Genomic DNA, 24,885 nt, shown 5'->3' on the forward strand with positions numbered 1-24,885 from the left:
ACAAAGTTATCAAATATTATCATAACTATGGAAGTTTAAAATGAGGTCAGTGGCCAGTGCTCACAACCAACTATTTCTTCTTACCCTCAGCTTTGTTTTGGCCAAACTTTAACTAGGCTCCTCTCCTCCTGACAGACTCTGAAACTTTGGCTCACCTCCAAGTTTAAAGACACACTATAGCACTAAGATGCAGGACATTCTAACAGCTTGTTCTCAGAATCTCAGGGCAAAATAATTCCTGTTGAAATGCTCTAGTTTTGCCACCTGCACACCACACCCTTCCTCCTATCCCTGAAAGTTTCTGCTAAACCATCTTACTCCTCCCTTTTTCTCCCCTCCCCCTTTTTTTTGATTTATTTTGAGAAGCTTGCAGATTTCTGAGATTAGAACATTCTTCATGTTGAAATAGTCTTTCTGAATAAAATCTCTCCATATCTAAGTCCTGATTTCTTTTTATTTTACATGAGAAATATCACTGCTATGGAGTGCTAAGGGGAAAGTTTGTAGCCATGAATGCATGTACTAAAACACAGAAAGATCTCAAATAAATGACTTAGGGCTGTGTCTCAAACTCCTAGAAAAACAAGAACAAGTTAAACCCCAAGCAAATAGAAGGAGAGAGAGAATAAAATTATAAGGACTGAAATCAATGAAATAGAGACCAGAAAAACTCCTAAAGAAAGAATCAACAAAACAAACATTTTGGTTCTATGAAAAGATAAATAAGATTTAAAAACCCTCAGCAAACTTGACTAATGTTGCCGTTTAATGGCAGGACTTGGGTGACCAGAGCCAGAAAAGATGGGGGGACTATCGAGTCTGTGCTCAATAGCCACTTTTTTGAAGATCACGTCTGCTTTTTATAAGGTGTTTTTTCACAGACAGCATTTGGTCAGAAAAAGTATTACATGTCAAGGTTACATTAGTACAGGGAAGCAAATTAAAATTAACTCTTTGTCATGTCTCTTTTAAAATGGGAACAGAGAAGCAGGAAAAACACATGGTCAGCATAACCTTCTTATTTACATCTGAAGGACATGAAGCCATCTGGGGAACCTTGAGTATTGTTGTTTTTCTGGAGGTCTGGTTCTGAGACCTTTGCCTCAGTTCCTTAGAGCTTTCTCACAAGACCAGATGTCAAATCACACAGGCACTGCCCCACTGTTGGCTCTGACAATTCCCCCTTTTTTATTTTTTAAATGTAGCAATCCCAGCACGACTGTGGCTTTAGAAGTTTTGAAAGATTTTAATTGTCATTAGAGACAGGAGTATCTTATACCAAAAATGACAAGACAAACAGTAAAGGTAATGTTAGAAGGAGAAGGAATTATTAGCAGGGAAATAGGTTTTAAAGGATCAAATTTGGTTAAAAATGTAGTCTGTAATAGTGACTTAAATAATTATAATTCATTTTTAGTAGCAGGTGTTAAAGTCTGAGGGCTGTCCAGGGCAGTATTACCTTCTAAGATAGAAAACAAATTAGTAAGTTTATAATTTGGTATGTCCAGAGAAGGGCAAAGCCAATTAATGTCTCTTAGTAACTTTTGAAAATCATTTAGGGTTTTTAATGAGTCTCTTTATATGGTAGATTTTTGAGAACGAATGGTGAGTCGCTCAGCTGTATGACTTAAATATTGAAAAGGAGTAGCAGTTTGAATTTTTTTTTCAGGAGTTATTACCAATCCTCCTACTTGTAAAGCTTTTTGTGTGGTTTAAAAATTTTATGTAATTGTTTAGAACGTGTGAGAAATTAAAATGTCATCCATATAGTAGATGATATATGCATCAGGAAATATTACCCTAATAAGTTGTAATATTTTTTCTACAAAATACTGACAAAGAGTGGGGAAATTAGTATAACCTTTGGCAGCACTGTCCATTGATATCTTTGTAAAGGTTTTTGTTGATTTAGGCTAGGAATGGAAGATGCAAACCTTTCCCTATCTTTGGGATGTATAGGTATAGTATAAAAGCCATCTTGTAAATCTAAAACAATCAAAGGCCATTCTTTCTTCCCAAGATCTTGTTGGGGCAAATACGTAAATAATGCATTTCCTCTTTAATGTTTTCCATTTCAGGATATTTATCCCAATCCTCGTCCTCTGGAGGAGGAGGATAAAGATTAGCAGTTTCTCTCAGAGGAGCCATTGCAATTGCTGGTGCTGCAAGCAGCAGTGGTTTACTTTTGGTTTCCTCTGGCACAGTAAAGCCATGACTACAGCACTCTTTACTTTCCTCAGTGACTTTTTTTTATATCTCCTGCATCTAATGTATACTCATGAAGGGATGCAACAGTCTCTCTTTCTAAATTTCCTTCCCTTCTCTCTCCCCCAAGTATAAGACTTACAGATTTAACCAGAGCCCATGTTATCCAAAAATGAACAGGTATCTTTTCTCCCTGTCTGTATGCCTTTCAACATTTTACGTTCTCGCTCCCAAACTTCTTTACCTAAAGTACCTTCCTCAGGAAACCAAGGATTATACTCACAAACAACTTTTAAACAGTCCTTTAACTGTTGTTTGGAAACGTGAGCTCCTCTTTGCAATAAGAAATGATGCACAAGTGAAAGAAAAGGCTGAACTCTGCACTGATTTTGCCCCATCTTGTCTCACTTACTTCCCTTCTGTGAGGGTCTCCACATCACTTTCAAAATTATCCTTCAGGTCCCTGTTCAGGCACCAACTGTTGCCATTTAATGGCGGGACCTGGGTGACCAGAGCCGGAAAAGATGGAGGGACTATCGAGTCTGTGCTCAATAGCCACTTTTTTGAAGATTGCTTCTGCTTTTCATAAGTTATTTTTTCACAGAGAGCATTTGATCAGAAAAAGCATGCCAAGTATTACATGTCAAGGTTACCTTAGTACAGGGAAGCACAATTAAAATTAATTGTTTTTTATGTCTCTTTTAAAACAGGAACAGAGAGGCAGGAGAAGCACACGGTCAGCATAACCTTTTTATTTACATCTGAAGGACATGACCATCTGGGAACCTTGAGCACTGTTGTTTTTCTGGAGGTCTGGTTCTGAGACCTTTGCCTCAGTTCCTTAGAGCTTTCTCACAAGGCCAGATGCCAAATCACACAGGCACGGACCCACTGTTGGCTCTGAAGACTAAAATGAGGAGAGAAGAACCAAATTCATAAAATTAGATATAAAAAAAGGTGATATCACAACAAACACCAACAAAATTCAAAGGATCATTAGGGAATACTTCAAAAACCCGTATTCAAATAAATTAGAAATCTGGAAGAAATGGATATATTTCTAGACACATCTGACCATCCAAATTTAAGCCAAGAGGATATAAATTACCTAAATAAATTTATAAATAGTCTCCCAAAAAAGGAAAGTCCAGAACCCGATAGACTCACTGCTGAATTCTACCACACCTTTATAGAAGAACTAATACGAATGCTCCTCAAATTTCTCCATGGAATAGAAAGGGAAATAACACTGCCAAAATCATCCTATGGCGTCAGTATCACACTCATCCCAAACCAGACAAGGATACAACAACAACAAAAAAAGAGAATTATAGGCCAACCTCTTTTAATAACTAAGATACAAAAATTCTCAATGAAATATTGGCAAACTGAATTCAGCAACATAACAAAAAAGATAATACAAAATGATCAAGTCAGTTTCATTCCAGGGATGCAGAGATGGTTCAACATAAATCATTAAATGCAATATAGCATATGAACAGAAGCAAAGACAAAAACCACATGATCTTAATACATGCACAAAAAGCCTTGACAAAATTAAACATCCTTTCATGATAAAAGCTCTGATAAAACTAGCAATAGAAGGAATGTACCTCAACATAATAAAGGCTGTATATAAACAGCCTGTCTCCAATATCAGATTAAGTGGGGGAAAAACTGAAACCCTTTCCTCTGAAGTCAGGAATGAGACCAGGGTGTCCACTTTCTCCACTCTTATTGGACAAAGTCTTGGAGTTCCTAGCCAGAGCAATAAGACAGGAAGAAGAAATAAAAGAAATTCAAATAGGAATGAAAGAAGTCAAATAGTCAATATTTGCAGATGACATGATCTTATACCTAAAAGACTGGAAAAACCCCACAAAACAACTCTTAGACATCATAAATGCCTTCAGCAAAGTAGTGGGATGCAAACTTAATTTACAAAAATCAGTAATACTTCTAAATATCAACAATAAACAGACTGAGAAAGGATTTAGGAAAATAATTCCATTTATAATAACCTCAAAAAATAAAATGCCTAGGAAAAAACTTAACAAAGAAAAGTAAAGACCTCTACAAGGAAAACTATAAACCACTGAAAGAAATCAAAGAAGACTACAGAAGATGTAAAGATCTTCCAAACTCATAGATTGGTACAACTGATATTGGGAAAAGTCATATTATCAAAAGCAATCTACATGTTTGATACAATCCCTACATATATTCCATGTACATTCATCACAGAAATTGAAAAAATAAACCCTAAAGATTATATATGGAAGCACAAAACACCAAGAATAGCCAAGGTAATTCTGAACAAAAAGAGAAACATGGGAGGTATCACAATACCTGATTTCAAACTATATTACAGAGCCATAGCTATAAAAACAGCATGGTGGGCTGGCAGAGTGGCTCAAGTGGTAAAGCCCCAGCCTAGGAAGCATGAGGCCCTGAGTTCAAGCTCAGTACCACAATAAAAAAAAATCATCAAGCTTTCCTTTCACTTCTGGGGTGGCAGCCATGAGTATGCTCAGGCTTCAGAAGAGGGTTGCCTCCAGTGTCCCCCACTGTGGCAAAAAGAAGGTCTAGTTGAATCCCAATGAGACCAATGAAATCACCAATGCCAACTCTCATCAGCAGATCCAGAAGCTGATCAAAGATGGGCTGATCATCTGCAAGCCTGTGACTGTCTATTCTCAGGCTCAATACAGGAAAAGCACTTTGGCTCACGGGAAGAGCAGGCATATGGCCATAGGGAAGCAAAAGGGTACAGTCAATGCCCAAATGACCTGGATAAGGAGGGTGCGGATTCTGTGCAGGCTGCAGGAGACACCATGAACCTAAGACTGACAGCCACATGTATCACAGCCTGTACCTGAAGGTGAAGAGGAATGTGTTTAAAACAAGCAGATTCTCATGAAACACATTTACAAGCTGAAGGCAGACAAGGCCCACAGCTGAGGCCCACAGGGCTGAGACCAAAGAAGCACGCAAGCTTCTGAGGAGCTCCTCCATGCCAAAAAGGAGATCACCAAGACTCCATCCAAGAAGGAAGAGACCAAGAAGTGAAGCTCCCCTCTCACGTCTATACATAGTGGCCTTGGTGATCAGTCATTAAAATAAAACAAGTCTTTATCTTACAAAAAAAATAGCATGGTACTGCCATAAAAACAAATATGAAGACCAACAGAACAGAAGACCCAGATATGAATCCATGCAGTTATGCCCATCTTATGTTTGACAAAAGTGCTCAAAACATATGATGGAGAAAGGCAGCCTCTTCAACAAATAATGCTGGAAAATCTAGTGTCTGTATGCAGAAACTCAAAGTGGATTAAGGAACTTAATACCTGAAACTTTGAAACTAGTGCAGGAAAGAGTAGGCAATACATTGGAGCATATAGATATAGGCAATACATTCCTCAATAGAACTCTAATGGCTCAACAACTAAGAGAAAGGATTGACAAATGGAACTACAGGAAACTAAAAAGCTTCTTCACAGCAAAAGAAATGGCCACCAGATTGAAGAGGCAGCCCAAAGAATGGCAGAAAATCTTTGTAATCTGACAAGAGATTAATAACCAGAATATACTAGAAACTCAAAAACTAAACTTCCCCTGCCCCCAAAATCGATGATGCAATGAATAAATGGGCAACTGAACTGAACAGAACTTTCTCAAAAGAAGTACAAGTGGCCAAAAAACACATGTTCAACATCCCTGGCCATAAAGGAAATGCAAATCAAAACCATATTAAAATTCTACCTCACTCCTGTTAGAATGGCTATTATCAAGAACACAAACAACAACAAATGTCAGTGAGGATGTGGGAGAAAAGTAACCCTCATACACTATTGGTGGGAATGTAAATTAGTACAAACACTATGGAAAATAGTATGGAGGCACCTCAAAACAACTAAAAGTAGAACTACCATATGATCCAGTAATTCCACTCCTAGGCATATATCCAAAAGAATGTAAGTCAGTTTACAATAAAGACACCTACACACACGTTTATTGCAGCATTATTCACAATAGCTAAACTTTGAAAACAGCCAAGATGACCCAAAACTGATGAACAGATTTTTTTAAATGTGGTATTTCTATAAAATGGAATATTATTCAGCCATAAAGAAGAATGAAAATTTATCATCTGCACATTAATGGATGGAACTGGAGAACAGCATCTTTGAAGTTAGCCAGGTTCAGAAAGCCAAAGGTCACATGTTCTCTCTCATATGCGGAATAGAGACCCAATACAAATATAAGCAACATTATATATACATATAAATATATGCAGAGCATGACCCAAAAGTGGGACTGGTAGAAGAGACTAAGTGAGAAGGAAAAGAAGAGAAGACATATAGTGAATAATAATGAAAATACATCACATCTGTATAGGAACAAGACACAATGAAACACATTGTAAACTGCTGAACAATGCAGGACTGGGGGAAAGAGTGGGGCGGTGCAGTGGAAGTGGGTTAGATTGACTTAAGCACAATGCATTTACTAGTAAAACACCAAGACGAAAATCCCACTGAATAATGAACATAAACCTAAGCAATGAAGAACAAGAATGTAAAACGGGTCATGCTAAAGGAAAGGCACTAAAGGGTAAACTAATAAAGTAATGAAGGTAAATATGGGGGATGCATTTTATATAGGAGTATGAATATGGAACATCCAAACCTGTTGAAATCATCGTAAGAGGAATAAAGCATAAAGAGAATAACGGAGAAGATGAACCAATTCAGAGTATAAGAGAGAGAGAGAGAAATGACACAGTAAAACTCCCCATATAACCATCATAAACAAATAATAATGTCTTTTTTTTTTTTAATGAAGGACAGGAAGGTAAAACAAATCCTGTGGTGGGGTGGTACCAGTGGGAGGGCATAAGGAAAGGGTGAAAGTATGAAAATGGAACAATGAGACATGTTGAAACTGTTCTAAGAAAGGGCGGAGGGGGATCTAAGATATACTGTAAGCACTTTTGTAAATGTCACAATGTACCCTTAATACAATATGCTAGTGATTTTTTAACGGAAAAAAAAATACAATTGCAAAATGAAATGCTGCTGACTTAATTATGCCAAAAATCATGGCCCATAAGAAAAATATGATAATTAAAATGATACACATTTACACAGGAATCATGTTTGATATTGTTCATATTTTAAGTACAAAGCTTGATGTAAGTCTAAAGATTAATAAAACAATTTCTAATATTCTCTTTTCTGCAGCATCTTGTTCGGTTTTTTTTCTTTTAAATTGTGTGACACGTGTGTGTGTGTGTGTTCATTTCTTTAAACTCCTCTGCAGTATTTCACTTTATGTCCTTTCTTCATTTCCTCTCCCCCTCCCCGACCTCGTGTCTGCCATTTTTGCCCAGCGTTCCATCTCCTTTCACGCCCGCCTCTCCTCGGCCGCCACTCTCAGTGTGATCCTCTGCTTCCCCTCTCCCCGACTCCTTTCTCCTTTTCATTCGGTCTCCCCTACGACTTAGGACTGAGTTCCAACTTCCCCTAGAAGTCCTTGTCGTTGTCATTAGTATAATTAAAGTTCATGATTGTTACTTAGTCCTTTTTCGCCCCCAGATTTGGACCCCGCAGTGGAAGCTCCCGGGAGAAGACTGCACCAAACCAACGTGTTCGTCCTTTGCACTAACGTTAATGTTTTACCATTTCAAATCATCCATCCTTCACCCGAAGCATTCTTTCAATAGACGACAGTATCACTCTTACTGTTTCTCCAACCCCGCCCGGCGTAAAATCTGTAAAATCCCTCTGCAAAAGTTTGCGGTTTTCTGGTTTGTATCATCTTTCCCCTTTCTGTCATTTCCCTCCGCTGCCAGGATGGTGCCGGAACAGGGCGGATCCCCCACTCGTACGGAAAGACAGGACGCAAGATGGCAGCCCCTTTACGGAAACGGCTCCTGGGAGCAGCCATGTTGCCTCCTGAACAAAGCCGCCAGTACGGAACAGCGCAGCTCTGGATCGCAGTGCAGTGACAAAAAGCGGGAGAGTTCGCCAGTATAAATATGACAGCCAGCCGGCTCCGTTAAGCCTTGACGGTCGCTTCGGGACCTGATCATCGAGCAGGGGGTCAGAAGAGGGACATGTGTAGTGATGAGTGAGTCAGTGGGATTGGTAATGGGAAGGGGTCAATGAGAGTCTCTGATGGGAGGTCTATGAAGTCACAGGTAAGGGGGTATGCAGGATTAGTGCTGGACTTATTTGGGAGTCAGGGATGGAGCTATTTGATTTGTAGTTAGGCAATGATGAGGTGGTGGGGTGTCTGTGGGGTCATGAATGGCCTGGGGGCAGACTACCTATTAAGGATAACTGAGTGCAGTCATTTCAGCTGCTCTAAGTAATCTGATAGGAGGAAGGGAAGGCGGACTGAATGATGATGGCATCGATGTGGAATGTGTGATTGCTAGGCTCAAGGGTTCCGAGATATGGAGGGATAATAATGGGGTTAAGGTCTGACAGAATTGCTCAAGTGGTAGAGAGCCTGCCTAGCGGACACGAATCCCTAAGTTCAAGACCCAGCACCGCCAAAAAAAATAAAAAATAAAAATAATGGGATTATGGCATCATGGTTGTCATCCACATGTACTGAGAAAAGCTCTTACTTGCATTTAATTTCCACAGGTCACGGGCGGTTGTTGAATACTTAAAGGTCAAGCCCCTCTCACATCTTTTCTCAGTCTGCCATTGCCCCTTAACCTGGAGCCCCACTCAGAAATGGTCATTTTAGAACAAGACCAAGCAAATCAGAAGGAACAGGATTATAATGAAAAGTGGAATTTCAGTCCTCCTCTTTCACCGAAATCATTTTATATTTTACTCAAGAAACACTGAGCATCTGCTGGGTGTCCAGGAATGAATATGGCTGTTTCTCTTGTTCCCTTCCAGATCTGTTTTTGATAAAGCCTGGGATACCCTATAAAGCAGTGTCCCTGTCATGGGGACCTCCACTTCCTCTGAACCAGTTCAGCTCGATCCTTCTGGGACTGAAAAATATTTACCTAGTTTGTACCTATGTGTTGTGGTATTTTCTCTTTTATCTGGAGTTCCAACTTACTAACATTTGTATGCATACAATAGCACTGTTGAATATCAGCAATTAAAATTTGAACAAAAAACATCTTGAAGTTAACATTTTAGCCCAAGAATATTAATTTTGCTGGAGAGTTTTCTAAGTGGAGGAAAATATGAGAGCTCTTGTGAGATTATTGGAATTTAAGCTGCTGTTTTTTTCTGGGGAAAAAAAGGAATATACTCCTCAATTTTCCATTTAGTCATTGCCATTTGTATTGCCAGAGAACTCCATCTGCAGTTAAATCTTTATATGTCTATCCATGATTATTGCTTTGTAATAATGTTCTATAAATAGAATTGCTGGAAAGAGTATATTGTTAGTAAATCAACTGGAAATGTATTCTCACATCAATTCAATTAAAAAAAATAAACTTATCCAAGTTTTATGTGATCATTTTATGGACAAAAGAGAAGTAAAGATTGATAGTTGATACTTTCTCCAAATGGTGATTGCTGTTGTTTCTTTAAAACCCAAACAACCTCCCAACCTGTGGCTCATTATCCACCTGACTTCTGATGGTAGTTGTTTCTAGAATGCCGAATGTGAATACTGTATTTCAGGTTTGGGTTATAAAAATTTTACTTAATGCTTTTTTTTTCCAGATATTTGCCCTTCTGAAAAAGAACAGAAAATGAAATCTCAGGTGAGTTGTTTTCTATTTACTTACCACTTTGATTTTCCATCCAGTCAAATGGAAAGTATAGGTAAGCTAAAATTTGGATTAGGGGAAAAGTAGCAAAATAATGATCAAGACCTAGAAAGAGTTATTGAGTAATATGTAGAAAACCTGGCTAGAAATCATTTTCATAAATTGTTGTATCAACTTTTCTGATATTCCTTACAAATATTATCACATGATTTTGATTCCACTAAAGAAAAAGCAGATAAATTTCCATGGAAAGAAAACATTTCTTGCCATACAAGACTAAAAACAAATTTCCTTTTTGGCACAGTATGCTCACTAACACTCCTTTGGTTAGCAACAGTAGATTTCTTGTTGCTGTATCTTAAACTTACTGGCGGTGGTGGGGCGGGGGTGGCAGTTTATTTGTTTGTTTATGGATGACAGCTATCATAATCCCTTAGACAAACTCTTGGGATTTTTTTCTTCAGAGCAGCAAGTGTTATCAAGTTATTACTCCTGTTAAATCCAGTTCTCTGACTGTTTTTTTTCAATAACCAAAGTTATATTCAGGCACAGCTGTTTCATTTGTTTACATATTGTCAATGGATGCCTTTGAGCTACAATGTTAAAGTTGAGTAGTTATAACAGAACACATGACTTGCAATACCAAAAATACACACTTTACCAAAAAAGTTTGCTCACCACTGCATTAGAGGAAGGTAGTCTCATCATAGAAACTTGCTATAGTCCAGCTTTATACAGAGGTAACTTCTGGGTAATATAAAAGGATAGGCACATTTTTAATGATCTTCCAAAATACTTACTTCTCTTGAAAGAAGTTCTTACATTACATTTATCTGGAAAAACTTTGGAGGACAAAACTGATGTTCCACCTCTTTTGCTGTGCTTTCAGAATTTGTAGGATTACTGGCCAATTCAAGATTGTTCCTTCTCTGCTCTTGCATTTTTAAACATCTTTATTTTTTCCTCCTTGTTAACATTTTCTATATGAATAGTATAAACATTTAAAACTATACAAAATTATATGCAGAAAGACCTTTTAACTTAAACTCTCCTGCTATGGAGATAATCAATGTTAATTATTTGTTTCTAACCTTCCAATCTTTTATTAGTATAACTGCAGTTAAGTATGTCTATGTGAAAAAAAATTGCAGAATGTCTCTTATTTGACCTGTAATTTTCTTTTGGAAAAATAATGGTGTAGTTATCATTTTGCTCTGCAGTCTGGTATCTAACTCATTGCCCAGTATGAGGGTATATATGTATATATTTGTAATTTGTATCTTCCTATCTCAATACATAGAATTCTCCTTTATTATTTTATCAGATGCATAATATTTCCTTGTAGGCTGATTCTCTGGAACTCCTTCCTCATATGTAAAAATGGAGATTGGAATTGTTGAGAGAATTAAATGAGTAAAAACCATGCCTAGAACTATAACTGGGGCATGGTTTTTACCAAATGCAAGTGTTAATCCTTATTACATAACTATCATCATTGTCAAATCTTAAATCAGCTTTTACATTAGGAGTGCTTTTGTCTCTTTTATGGTAGAGTTTAACAACTGAATTATATTGCAAAAATATGGGATCACTTTTCTTCTTGGATGTCAGTAGCTTTAGACTTGTTCTGTCCTGTACAGTAGCCACCAGCCACGTGTGGTTATTGAACAGTTGAAATTGGCTAGTCTGGATTGAAATATGTTTTAGATGTTAAGTTTGTACCATAATTTGAAGATATAATTTCATAAAAACTCACTAATAGTTTTTAAAGATTAATTACATATTGAAACGATATTTCAGTAATATATTGATATAAATATGTGTGCCCAATAGATCTAACCACCTTAGTTAGTTAGCTAGTATGGTTTGTATTTTCTCAAAATTAACAAAATTTAGACCTATTAAATATCCTGAAGCATCTTTCTCATTTTACTGTTCTTCACATCAAAAGAATAAGCCGGGTAATGTATAAAACTATTTTAAACTAAACATCACTTTTCAGTTAACTTCTATAATCTTTATTCATTTTAGCAAACATTTCCTGTGTATTTCCTTTATGTCATATGCACTGGCTGGCTGTTGAATATCTCAAGAAGACTTATGCATGCTTTTCAGGAGAGTACTGCAGAGAAAAAACGAGGGTAAAGAAATGTGGAAATTCATAAAGCTCAACAACAGACATGGGAGCAGTACCATTGTCACAAAGAGAAGGGAGCAAGCAGCTTTGTAAGAACGAGAGGAACAGGCTTAAAAAATTGTTGACCTTTGGGTTATGACACAAGTAGGGTAAAGAAGGGATGCAGCATTTGTAAAAGTAGAAGGTGCAGAGTGATTTTAGCAAAGCTGAGAATTTGAGGAAACCTCCATTTTAATGGAAAGTGCTTCACATAAAGGTTGACTAAGGATGATATTGAAATGATAAAATATAAGCAATCATGTTTACAAAATCAGGGGAAGGGGAGGCAGTAGTCCAGGCAAGGGAGTAGAATAATTCTGTAAATCTGAGTCAAGGTATTCAGTATATAACCTTTGGCAAGGAATTGCTAAGCCACTGCACTCAATTTTCTCATATGCAAAATAGGAAAATGAATTGGGTTGTCATACCAAACAATGCTTGGCAGCATGATGGTATACATGGGGAATTTGGTGTGGGATGACTGAGGTCAGAGTGGGTATACAAGGAGCAAAACAGTGGAGCTTTTCAAGCAGGGTATATGTTGATATTTAATTGATAATTAAAACAAATTTGTTTTAATTTTGAAAGTAATACTTAATAGAATATTAGGGAAAAATCTTTAAAAATAGCTTAAAATAATACTAATCATGTCACTATTAAATTATTTTCCACTATTAGAAGACAACTATTGCCAGGCACTGGTGGCTCACGCCTATAATCCTAGGTACTCAGGAGGCAGAGATCAGGAAGATCATGGTTCAAAACTAGCCTGGGCAAATAGTTCATGGGATCCTATCTTGAAAAAAAAATCACAAAAAAAGGGCTGGTGAAGTGGCTCAAGGTGTAGACCCTGAGTAGAAACCCCAGTACCAAAAAAAAAGACAACTATTGGTGACATATGCAAATAGCTGATTTTCTCTCCAGAAAAATTCTATAGTTCTATATTTACCCAAGTCCTTTATTTCAATGCTATATAAGTACTTTGTTTTGGCTTCCTTCATGAACATTTCCTACATTTTTTGTTGAGTGTGTCATTTGGGAATTTTTGTTGTTGCTATTTTAATGATATATTTCATTACATTGTTAGCTATTACATGTGTATAAAAGAGCTGTTAAGTTTGGAGGAAGCTAAGATTTTTTTTTCCTGTTAAATGAGGGGACTCTTAACCGTATTCAAGAATGCTTACATTCTGTGATTCCTTAAATATATTATTTTAATGTTAGTACTTAAAAAGGACTGGTTGCCCTACAATTATAAATTAAAATCTCCTTTTTCTCCCTCTTCCCATGACTTTTATGGCTTCTAGGACTTTTTAGAGTTTTAATTTTTGTCCATCAGATTTTATTATTTTGTTTTCCACCATGTAAGATACAGTATATTAGCTTGCTGGGACTGCCATAACAAAGTACCACAAACTGGATGGCTCAACCAAAAGAACTTTATTGTCTCACAATTCTGGAAACCTGAATTCCAAACCAAGATTTCTGTAGGGTTAGTTCCTCCTGGGGACTGTCAGGAAAGATCTATTCAAGGACTCTTTCTTTGGCTTATTGATGTCATCTTCTTCCTTTGTCTCTTCATATCATCTTCCATCTATGCTTGTCTGTCTCTTATTCAAACTTTCCCTATTCATAAGGACACCAAGCCCACCCTACTGACTTCATATAACTAGTTGTATCTTCATTGACTTTTGTTTTCAAGTACAGCCACAGTACAGAGGGATTAGGACTTTGGCATGTTAATTTTTAAGAGGTACATTTCAACCCATTATATATGGATTCAATATTATTATTTTCCTGTTGACTGTCCTAGTATTTTATTAGTATTCATGGAATCATTAATCTGTTTTCATTCCAGTTATTTGGATGCTACTATAATAATTTTTTTAGTTACTGTATGTATTAGGCAGGCATCTTATGGTTTAATCTTTTCTATTTTCCTGATCTTTCTTGCTGTTTTTGCTAAAGATAAGACTTTACACTGTTTCTCTGAAAAAACTGTGATTCAAAACTAGATATGGGTATAGTTTTGTATACTATCGTAGAAATGATGAGTATGATCACTTTAGATTGAACAGCAATGTACTGTTTCAGGGATTAGTGTCATTCAAGGATGTGGCTGTGGATTTCACCAAGGAAGAGTGGCAGCAGCTGGACTTTACTCAGAGGAGCCTATACAGGGATGTGATGCTGGAGAACTACAGCCACCTGGTCTCAATGGGTAAGAATGGCTTCCCAACAGTAACTAATAGCTGTCCAGTCAATTGCTTTCCTAATCAGTTTCTGTGATTAGGTGGGTCTTGAAATATGTAATGACATTTATGACCTTTGTACCTTCCCGTATGGAAGGCATTACTTTGGTGAGGACTAACTGGACGTCTTCATTATAGACCACCTGAAACTGTACCTTCTTTTCTCCATTCAGTGCAGTCTTTCCAATTCCTTCATAATTTAATAGGGTATCCAGTTTCTAAACCAGATGTCATCTCCAAGTTGGAACAAGGAGAAGATCCATCTATCATAAAGAGAGACCTACCAAACTGGATCTATACAGATGGAAATCACACAGATGAGAGACAAGGGAAGTGAAATAACAGTTTTGTTGTTGTTATTTTTTAGTTGATTGCTGCCTGAGACTTTTGCTTTAACCTAATTAAAAATCTACTATTCTTTGTTCCTGTGCTGAGAATTTAGTAAGACACTCAGCAATAATTGCATTTAGTGATCATTCAAAAAATGAAAGTAAGCCAGCCACTGGTGGCTTACACCTGTAATCTTAGCTACTTTGGAAACTGAGATGGGAAGGATTACAGTTGAAAGCCAGCCCAGGCAAATAGAACAAAATAAAATGTAGGTATGACTCAAACAGTAGAGTGCCTGCTTTGCAAGGAGGAAGGCCCAAACCCCAGTCACACCAAAAAAAAAAAAAAAGTAGAAGAAAGAAAATTGTGATCCCTTCAGTGAAGAGTTATTTCTTTCTGTCTCTCGCTCTCCTTCACCCCCCCCCCAATATGTGACTATACACACATAAATATTGAGTACAGTAACTCTTTTAAATGTAGAGAAAATCAGAGCCTAAAGAGATGTGGTAGAATTTGAGAAGGCATTTTCCACAGCATGTACCTATAGCTTGCTCTGTATGACATAAGTGCTGATGAGGTTGAAAGAAGAAGGTGGAACAGAGCATATATGAACACAACACTGGAGTGAGGAAGATACGGCTTTTATGGAACAACTTTGCTAGTTTTATTTGATACATATAGAAAGTATTTTATCAGGAACAGTGGAATTCTTGTGAATATTCTTTTTTTTTTGATGGGACTAGGATTTGAACTCAGGGTTTCACACTTGCAGGGTAGGCACTCTATCACTTGAGCCACACCTCTGACCTTGAGCCTATAACAAAATCTTGGGTTTTCCTGTTGTTTATTTTATCTGTTAATCTGGAATATAGACTGAAAGTATTTTGTGTACAGAAGAGACCTCATTTCTTTGGAGAAGTGGCAGGGTAATAGTTAAATATAAGTAACCAAATGTTTATAAGATGAATTCAAAAGGTGAAAAGGTTTGTATCTGGAATACAGGGGAACTGGGAAGATTCTAGAAGGGTAATAGAAGATTATAGTGGAAAGAACCCAGACACTTTTCTGTCTCCTTTGAGTCTAGTTTTTACATGAACAATTTCTCTTTAGCATCCCTTTCTATCAATTCACTTAATCATAATATATCATGTCTTCCAACATTCCCTGACTCCATCTCTATTTTCTTAGTTCCCTTAATTATATTGAGTCATCCATTTGTTCCACTTATGTACACTAAAAATAGTGTGAGTTAATTGTCACTTATGACTTTTTGATTGTATTTTTCCTTTTTTTAGACAGGAAGAATAACCTTCATAATTCCCAATCATGGATTTTAGGGACTGTTTCCTTCCACAATAAGATACTGAAAGTTGTCTCAAAGGACGGCTCATTTTACTCCATTTTAAAAGGCTGTCAAGGTGATGGCCAGATGGAGAAAAGTCAGGAAAATCAAGAAAAACTTTTCAGGCAAGTCACATTTGTCAAGAGCAAAACAGTGACTGAGTCATCAAGCCATAAATATAATGCATTAGAAAGAAGACTTCAGGAGTACATAGATCCAGATATATCAAAACAAAGACTCCATAAATATAATGCCTTTAAAAAGAACTTAAAATTTAATATTGACACACCTACTTGTAATAAGAGTAATTCAAGAAGAAACCTCGATGAGTGTTTTGGTTGTGGAAGATCATCTGGCCACAGTGGGTCCAATTGTAATCTTGAGAAAATTCCCAGTGGAGTAATGGTTTATAATGATAACCAATGTAGTAACATCTTTAGCAATAAACAGCCTCTTATTCAATATCAGAATTGTGAAGCTAGGGAAAAAACCTGTGCCTGTATAACATGTGGCAAGGCTTTTGCTAAAAAGTCACAGCTCATTGTGCATCAAAGAATTCATACTGGAAAGAAACCATATGATTGTGGCGCATGTGGAAAAGCCTTCAGTGAGAAGTTTCATCTCATTGTGCATCAGAGGACTCATACTGGGGAGAAACCTTATGAGTGTTCTCAATGTGGAAAAGCCTTCTCTCAGAAATCATCTCTCATTATACATCAAAGAATTCACACTGGGGAAAAACCTTATGAATGTAGAGAATGTGGGAAATCCTTCTCCCAGAAGTCACCCCTTATTATTCATCAGAGAATTCACACTGGAGAGAAGCCGTATGAATGTAGAGAGTGTGGGAAGGCCTTCTCGCAGAAGTCACAACTTATTATACATCATAGAGCTCATACTGGAGAAAAACCATATGAGTGTACTGAATGTGGGAAAGCCTTCTGTGAGAAGTCTCACCTTATTATACATAAAAGAATCCACACAGGTGAAAAGCCCTACAAATGTGCTCAATGTGAAGAGGCCTTCAGCAGGAAGACAGAACTCATTACACATCAGTTAACTCATACTGGGGAAAAACCATATGAATGCACTGAGTGTGGGAAGACATTCTCCCGGAAATCACAACTCATCATACATCAGAGAACACACACTGGAGAGAAACCCTATAAATGCAATGAATGTGGCAAAGCCTTCTGTCAGAAATCACATCTCATTGGGCATCAGAGAGTTCACACAGGAGAAAAGCCCTATGTATGTAGGGAATGTGGGAAAGCCTTCTCTCAGAAGTCTCACCTCCCAGGGCATCAGCGAATTCATACAGGAGAGAAACCTTACGTATGTGCTGAATGTGGAAAGGCCTTTTCCCAGAAGTCAGACCTTGTTTTACATCAGAGAATCCACACTGGAGAGAGACCCTATCGATGTGCTGTATGTGGAAAAGCCTTCATTCAGAAATCGCAACTTACTGTACACCAGAGAATTCATACAGTGGTAAAGTAATAATGAACTGACTGTGAAAAAGCCTTCAGTATTACTCAAACCTTAATAATTACCAAAAACTTGATTAATTCAATAAATTTGAGACCAAAACATTTATAGACAAAACTTTCCAAGGGAACTAATATTTCTACTTTGCTGATTTTACTTTTTCAGCAAAGATGATAAATAAGTATATAAATACATTTTTAATATTGTTTCTAAAGCTTTTGGAGTTATGAAGTCACTGATCAGTAGAGGGAAGTATATATACAAAATATTGTTCATTTACATATTCCTTGTTATGCCATAACCAAATTTTGAACCTGCTAGTATCTGCTTGGCATAATTACAACCAGGTAGTAATTCTCCATAAAGAACATGGAAGAAAGTGTGAGTAAAAAATAAACACAAGGTTCAATTCCTAGAAACTGTATTGTAAGAGGGGGTTTGAGCTACTTGTAAAATTCTTGTACAAAGATGGAAAGGTGAATTGAGCAGTTTCAATAAACTTGATACATATGTATTTTCTATCTCAAGCATGTAAATTGACCTGCATCTCTGAAAGGACACTGAACCTTGAAACTGATGCATTTTCACCTGGGCTTCCCTTCATTTTATCCAACTAAGAAGTTAGTGTACTGGAAAGACTTTGGTACTGAAGCCAGATAGTCTGAGTTTTTATGCTGGCTCAAATACTCAGAGATTATGTGACATCACACAAGCATGCTTCACTTGTTTGAATATTTTCTTCCTTATCAGTAAATAAAAATACAGTGTAGGGCACATTTTCAGCTAATGTTAGTCTTTTTTAATCTTTCTTTTCTCTTGCAAGAGGATGCTAAGACTGTGTAAAAATCCACATCTAAGCTTTCTCTGCTTTTGGTTGCTAACTCTTATAGTTGGTCTATTTTACTCTCTCTGACCTTGGTGGCCTTAATATTGCTATGATAAAATGGCATTTGAATACTTTTTATTTTATATACACTTATGTAAATGTAATTGAATTTAAAATAAAGAATCTGCCTGACATCTCTCTGGGTCTTTTTTGACCCCAACTCTGAAACCCCAACTGTTTTCCCTGGAAACTGAGGGAAGTTACAGAGAAAAACTCTTAGGAAGAGAGGACATGCCTGCATTGACTAGAGAACTTGATATCACTAAAATGTCTTCATTCTACTCTTGTAGTTCCACCTATTTCTTTATGAACAGCTTTAGACCAACACTCTGCTGAAGGTACTCTGTAGGGGAACATAATTGGTAAGGATAAGAGTATCTTTGGGGTAGACACAGTATCTGTACATAATTTCTGCTTAATTCCCTCACATTTCCAATCCAATAGATCCTTCTTGAATGCTAAACTGTCTGTGATATAAAAGTGAGACTCATCTGGGCAAGGTCCTCTATAGAGGAAAGGCACTTAACAGGGATGTGGGACTCAATACTAAGGATGCTAAACTTCCTCTAAATATTAATTGTTCAGGATAGGTAAAGAAGTTGAAATCCAAAGGAATGACCCATTTATAAATACAGAGACAACTAATTTTATTATTGAACAATAATAACATATAGCTATGAAATTATAAAGCTCTAGTGGGTTTTTAGATTTATTTATATGGAATTAAAGCTACAGTTGTTATAAATCATCCTGTTGTTGATTAGAAAATGGCAGATATTCAGTTTTCATCAGTAGTTACATTGAGTTTACTCTGATGTTCTGATTTGCCTAATTCCTCATCAGGCTTACTCAAATGCTCATTTCTTCATCATTCTTTATCAGCATATCTTGTGGTTGCTCCTGACAGTGCATGTAACACACACAATTGGTCATATACCTTAACATTCCTCTATAATGCTAGATCAGTTTTGTTTCCCACAATAGTCAATGCATTTCATACCAAAAATCTCAATAAACTTCTTTAAGAAAAAATCTTACAGTTTGGCTCTAAATTTATATGTGGAAATGTTCCAAGTCAAGAATTGCCAAGATACTTCTGAAGAAAAAATTTGGAGAATTTACCAAACTAAGAACTGATGTTAATTAAGACAATAGGGTATTACGTATGGGTAATCAAATAGAACAAAGGTAAAGAGAATTTAGATATGTATAATTACCTGTAGATACTTGAATTATGACAAAGGTAGCACACTAGAGCAGTAAGAGAAAATAACCTTGGCAATGTTTCTGTCTCAATTATCACTGTAAAACAGAAAATAAAATCTCAGTCTTTTTGTATGCAGTTCATAAGATCAATTCCACCCAAATTTGTAATACAGAGAATTACATAGAACAAATAGAGATCAGGAGAGAAGAATGTCTAAAAATATCTAAGCTTCTATCTCAAGAGGTTAAAATAAAAACATAGTGAAATAATCTCCAAAAAAGCAAAAGACACACGATAAAAGATGATAAATAAGGAAAAAAATACAAATTAATTAGGAAAAGAAAACATTGTTGATTGAAAAGAATAATGCAATTGATAACCCCATGGCAGTACAGATAGAGATAAATAAAGCTTAAATTCCCAGTACAATGAAGGGGACCATCAATTCATAATCTATAGATTCTTGAAAGTTATTATGAAGATTTGAATCCAGCCAAATGTTTAAGTAAAAAAAGGGCCAATTCCACAATTTATCTTCCAGAAAAGAGAAAAGTAAAGATCCCTTCCTAATGTAAGATTAGCATTACCTTGTGACTAAAGCCAGACAAGGACTGTATAAGAACAAATACCTAGTGACCATACACAATGAATCTTAAACAGCATATTTTTAAAATCAAACCCAGCAGTATTTTGAAATTAAAGTACATCATGGCCCAATAGGTCTTAATCAAGAATGCAAAATTCATTCAAAATACAAAACCAATTAGTGTAATTCATATCAGTACCCTAAAATAGCAATATTTTGACCATTTGAATAGATTCAGAAAAATTATTTCACAAAAATTCAATGCCTATTTAGAATAAAATCTCTTAAATAATAGTTATGGTCACTCTGCCAGACATGGAGTCAGCCATTTGTCCAAGGAGTACTGTTCCTCTTAGTGGCAATGGTTATTGAGACCCCCAATATGGCTGCTTTTGGTGCTTATTACCAAAGAGACATCCTTGGATATAGGCTGTCATCAACAGACTTGGTGAGAGTACAGACAACATTTTTTAAATTATGAGGTTATACTGGTCACTTCATATTTTTAAAAATATCTTTGATACTTTACTAGTAATCACTTTCATCTCACACTGAAAATGATTCCTAACCACATTTGCAGATACATTTATTTTACCTTAAAATATTTCTAAACAGGGCTAGCAAAATGTCTCAAGTGGTAAGAGCACCTGCCTAGGAAGCATGAGGGAGTTCAAATCCCTAGTGTTTTATATATATATATATGTATGTATATATATATATATGTGTATATATATATATACCCAAACAAATCACATATTATCAATAATAATATTAGTTATTAGTTAACAAAACAAAAATGAACAAAACCAAATAACAAATAATAAAAACAAATCAATTCATAAGTTGAAAGCCTAGGTTCAGTCTTTTTATATTTGAATGGCTATAAAATTTCAACAGTTAAAATAATCACATCAACAAGCTAAAACACAAATGTTTCAGTGTTCTAAGAGGTGTACTTATACAGATCAGATGTTCTGTGAAAACACAACTTCTTTTTTCTACCGCCAAACTAATAAGAGGTTTTTTTGACATACTTCTGCCATAGGTAAACATTGTGTTTTTGACATGATGAGGAAAGAGAGAGATCACAAAACTTGCTATCAAATCATTCCTCCACTCTCTAGCCTGTCATACACATCTCAAGCTTGAGATGGTTTTCTGGAATCTCCTCCAGACTATAGTTCTTAAAGAGTTATATTTTTTTCACAGGGCCAGATGCTGCACAGAATTAATAACAGACATCACACACATCATTGCTTCTTTCTTTGCTACATCAATACACGCCACCATGCTGTCCTCTTAGAATATTTTTATCAGATAGAAAAGCATCTTGATGGTTTGGGGAGACATTTCAGAGCCAGAAAGTAACAGTAGCCATTTCTTACAGTACCTTTTCAGATGGGGAAGTGGAAGCTCACAGAATTTAAGGAACATAAGCGGAATGTGCAGGTTGTACCTGACATGGCCTTGCTCATTGCAGTACCCAGACTCCCATTCTGCTAAGAGTAGATTGCCTGGGAAGAATGGGGTCATACTGAAGGCCTTCTAGTATGTTCCCTAAGGCCTCTTAAGGATACACTCAGAAGAACAGATGTTCTCATGTGTCTCCAGTGATCACTTCTACTATACTAGTCCTGTTTCTGAATTCCAAGCCACATTTTAATTTTTACTTTCTGTCCTCAAAATAAAACATCATAGTAAAACATCTACCTGTTACAATGAAACTCCTGATGAAGACAAGCTAAGTCCTCTTACTTTTAAATTTTCAAACCCAGAAAAAAGTGTTTCCAAGGACAGAGATGTTTAATTTGTCAATTCCACAAAGCGAAATGTCTTCCACCAAACTGTCCCACATCGATGAATTCATCTCTTCATCTCCAACCTACAAGAATGTGCCTTAGTGGACTGTTTGGCAGTATGTTGTCTTAAAATATGTGTGTTTGGGGAATAAAATTAGGAATGTTAATTTTCAAAAACAAAAAAAAGGATGTGCCTGATTTCCAGCGTGCAAAACACTGGCAACTATAGGGGTAACAGTGGAGATTTTGAAATGGTTTGTAAAGGTCTGTATCAGGCATTGTGTATACGGGAGAAATATATACAGAAGTCATTTCAGAGGTTACCCAAAACCCCTTCGAAGTACTTACAGAACATCAACAGTGAAGCTTGGGTAGCAAGAGAGGACTTCTATCCAGTCTTCACCCCTCTTGCAAAGAAGAGGGAAGACTCTTCTGAACAGATGACCTTCCTGAAAACCTGAGCTATCACCTCAAAATGTAGGATAATGTAGTTTATATCTATTCTAATGAAGCCCCAGCCAGCAAAGATGAGCCTGAGCCATATCCTTATCCAAATCTGGACTATTTCTTAGATGAAAGGAGCTTTTTTGCTTGCTTTAATTGTCCAAGGACATATTAAGACCTATACCCACAGGCACCTGAAGTTCGTCTCCTCCAAATTCCAGATCCATCACATGCTCAATGAGATGGATCAGCTAAAGGAGCTAGAACAAGATTTTTGCAACTGCAAGTAGATGAACACTCATATCCATGCAGCTGTCTGCATGAACCAGAAACATCTGCTGCACTTATAAAGAAGTCTTACCACATCGTTGCCAACAGAATGGTTGGTCTATAGCACCAAAGAGAGGGAATCTGACCCTAAAGGAATGCTTTGCTACATTGAAAATGCCTCCCTATGACCTGACTGTTGGTTATTTGGACTTTCATGATGCATTTTGATAAGTTCAATGACAAGTACAACACTGGGAGCACGTGAGCTGTGAGATTTCTACTTAAAGGCAGACAATTATATTAACGGGGAATATTTTGCCACTATTGTCAAGAAGGTAGGAGCAGACCTGGTGGAGGCCAAGTACAAGCATGAGGAACCTGGTCTGCTGATCTATGGCCATAGTCCCAATGAGTGGAGCAAACTCTCCTCTTGGTTTGTCTACAACTGCATCCACTGCCCCAACAGGACATGGGTGATTCAGGTTCTCAGGATCTATGCAATTCCACCTCACTAACAAACCCCTAATAAAAGAATATTCCATTGCTGCACAAATCTTCAAGCTGAGTACGTGTGACATGTGAAGTGGCAAGGTGTTTTGCGGTGTAGAATTTCCCATGTGGAGAAAGCAAAGTTCCTGAGTGACAATTACCTTGAGGAAATGATATCCTGAAAACAAACGCAGCACAAATCTAAATGGCCTGTCATTGTGAAACCTGATGTTATGAACTCAGTTAAATTGCTGAGGGTCTTAAATCAACAAAAGAAAGTAAATAAACTAAAAAAGAAGAGCATCTTCACACAAAGGATGATAATAATATTTTAAAGGCCAACTTTTCCATTAAGTAAATAAAATTTAAAAACTGAAATATTGCCTTTAAGGGCTGAAGGTGTGATTCAAGTGGCAAAGCACTTGCCTATCAAGCTCAAGGCCCATCGTTCTAACCCCTGTACTTCCAAAAAAAAAAAAAAGAGAGAGAGATTGCCTTCAACTTATTTCTTTTATACCTAAGATAAAATTAAAATACCACAAAGAGCAATTTAGCTTCCATTAATCAGAAATCATAATACTCAAGTATTCTGATTCCAGAGCCCACATTCTTAACCACTATGTTTTATTACCTCTCTTGTCTCCTCCTTTCTGCAATACATGACTACTTCTAAAATGTTTTCTGAATTAGGCTTTGATTTGTGATACGTGCAAAAAGATGTTCCATTTATTTACCCAATTTTATTAATTAAAATAAACCTCCATTTTAAAATCAATGTTTTAATCAAAATTTTAATTTTAATCCTTAAAATGTTTAAAAAAGACCTCTCTTAAATATTGGCAGAGAAATGCTTTATTGTATAAATCTATGGAAATCATGTTGGAATTTTAAATGAGCTAAGAGGATCCCTATATAAAGAATATTATTAATTTAATATATTTAGTGACTGTGCGAGGCTCTGACTCTCTAGAACTAGAACATACAGAAAAATGTATGGGAGGTATGTTCTGATCAATGATACTCTCTTTGTTAAAGATTGTACCAAAAAATTAAAAGAAGATCCTGACCTTAGATTTCGTTGTTGAGAAGATCAACCGGAAGTTTAATCAAATGACTAATATTGCTTTGGGATTCCTCATCTAAGGAAAGTCTTAGAAAGCTCACAGATTTTGCTATGTGAAAAGTGTCACATCATTCACAATTGTAACTGCCAAAGGTAGGCCAAATTACTACTTGTTATTAAAGTGCCTACATGCTTAGATGCTAGTAAACATGATCATGTCCGTATTGTAAGGTTCTTATGTTCTACATGAAGGGGTATAATATTACTCGCCAGTAGATTTGGATAAGCTAAAAATGTATAGCATAAAAGCCACACAAACCAATGAAATAACAAAATATTTCTAGCTAAGAGACTAATAAAAGATAAAAAAGCAATCATAAAAGTTATTCATTTAATCCAAGAGAAGATAGGAAAATAAGAAAAGAGAACAAAGAGCAGATGGGACACATGTTAAAAAAGATCAGAGTCTAATGACATAAGTAATCAGAATGAATACAAATCACCACAACGTACTTCCTTTAATAAGGAAGAGATTGTCACATTGGATCAAAAAAGCAGAGGCCATTTATATGTTGCCTTTAAGAAAAAA

The 24,885-nt window shown here is 36.4% G+C and overlaps 1 protein-coding gene and 2 pseudogenes across 1 annotated transcript; all 3 read left to right on the forward strand.

The window, feature by feature from the left end:
• The first annotated feature begins 3,428 nt into the window (after positions 1-3,428).
• On the forward strand, positions 3,429-5,274 carry LOC109675352 (large ribosomal subunit protein eL19-like; annotated as a pseudogene).
• A 2,779-nt stretch (positions 5,275-8,053) lies between these two features.
• On the forward strand, positions 8,054-19,590 carry Znf300 (zinc finger protein 300). The gene is made up of 6 exons (XM_020152079.2): positions 8,054-8,340; positions 9,129-9,244; positions 9,918-9,958; positions 14,235-14,361; positions 14,599-14,725; positions 16,022-19,590. Exons 2-6 carry the CDS (start codon positions 9,178-9,180, stop codon positions 17,562-17,564), a joined length of 1,905 nt encoding a protein of 634 aa, XP_020007668.2. The 5' UTR covers positions 8,054-8,340; positions 9,129-9,177; the 3' UTR covers positions 17,565-19,590.
• Positions 19,591-20,592: 1,002 nt separating this feature from the next.
• LOC109675353 (AMP deaminase 1-like) lies at positions 20,593-23,259 on the forward strand (annotated as a pseudogene).
• The last annotated feature ends 1,626 nt before the right edge of the window (positions 23,260-24,885 follow it).

The sequence above is a fragment of the Castor canadensis genome, chromosome 6 (genome assembly GCF_047511655.1).
Source record: "Castor canadensis chromosome 6, mCasCan1.hap1v2, whole genome shotgun sequence".
NCBI classification, from domain to species: Eukaryota; Metazoa; Chordata; class Mammalia; order Rodentia; family Castoridae; genus Castor; species Castor canadensis.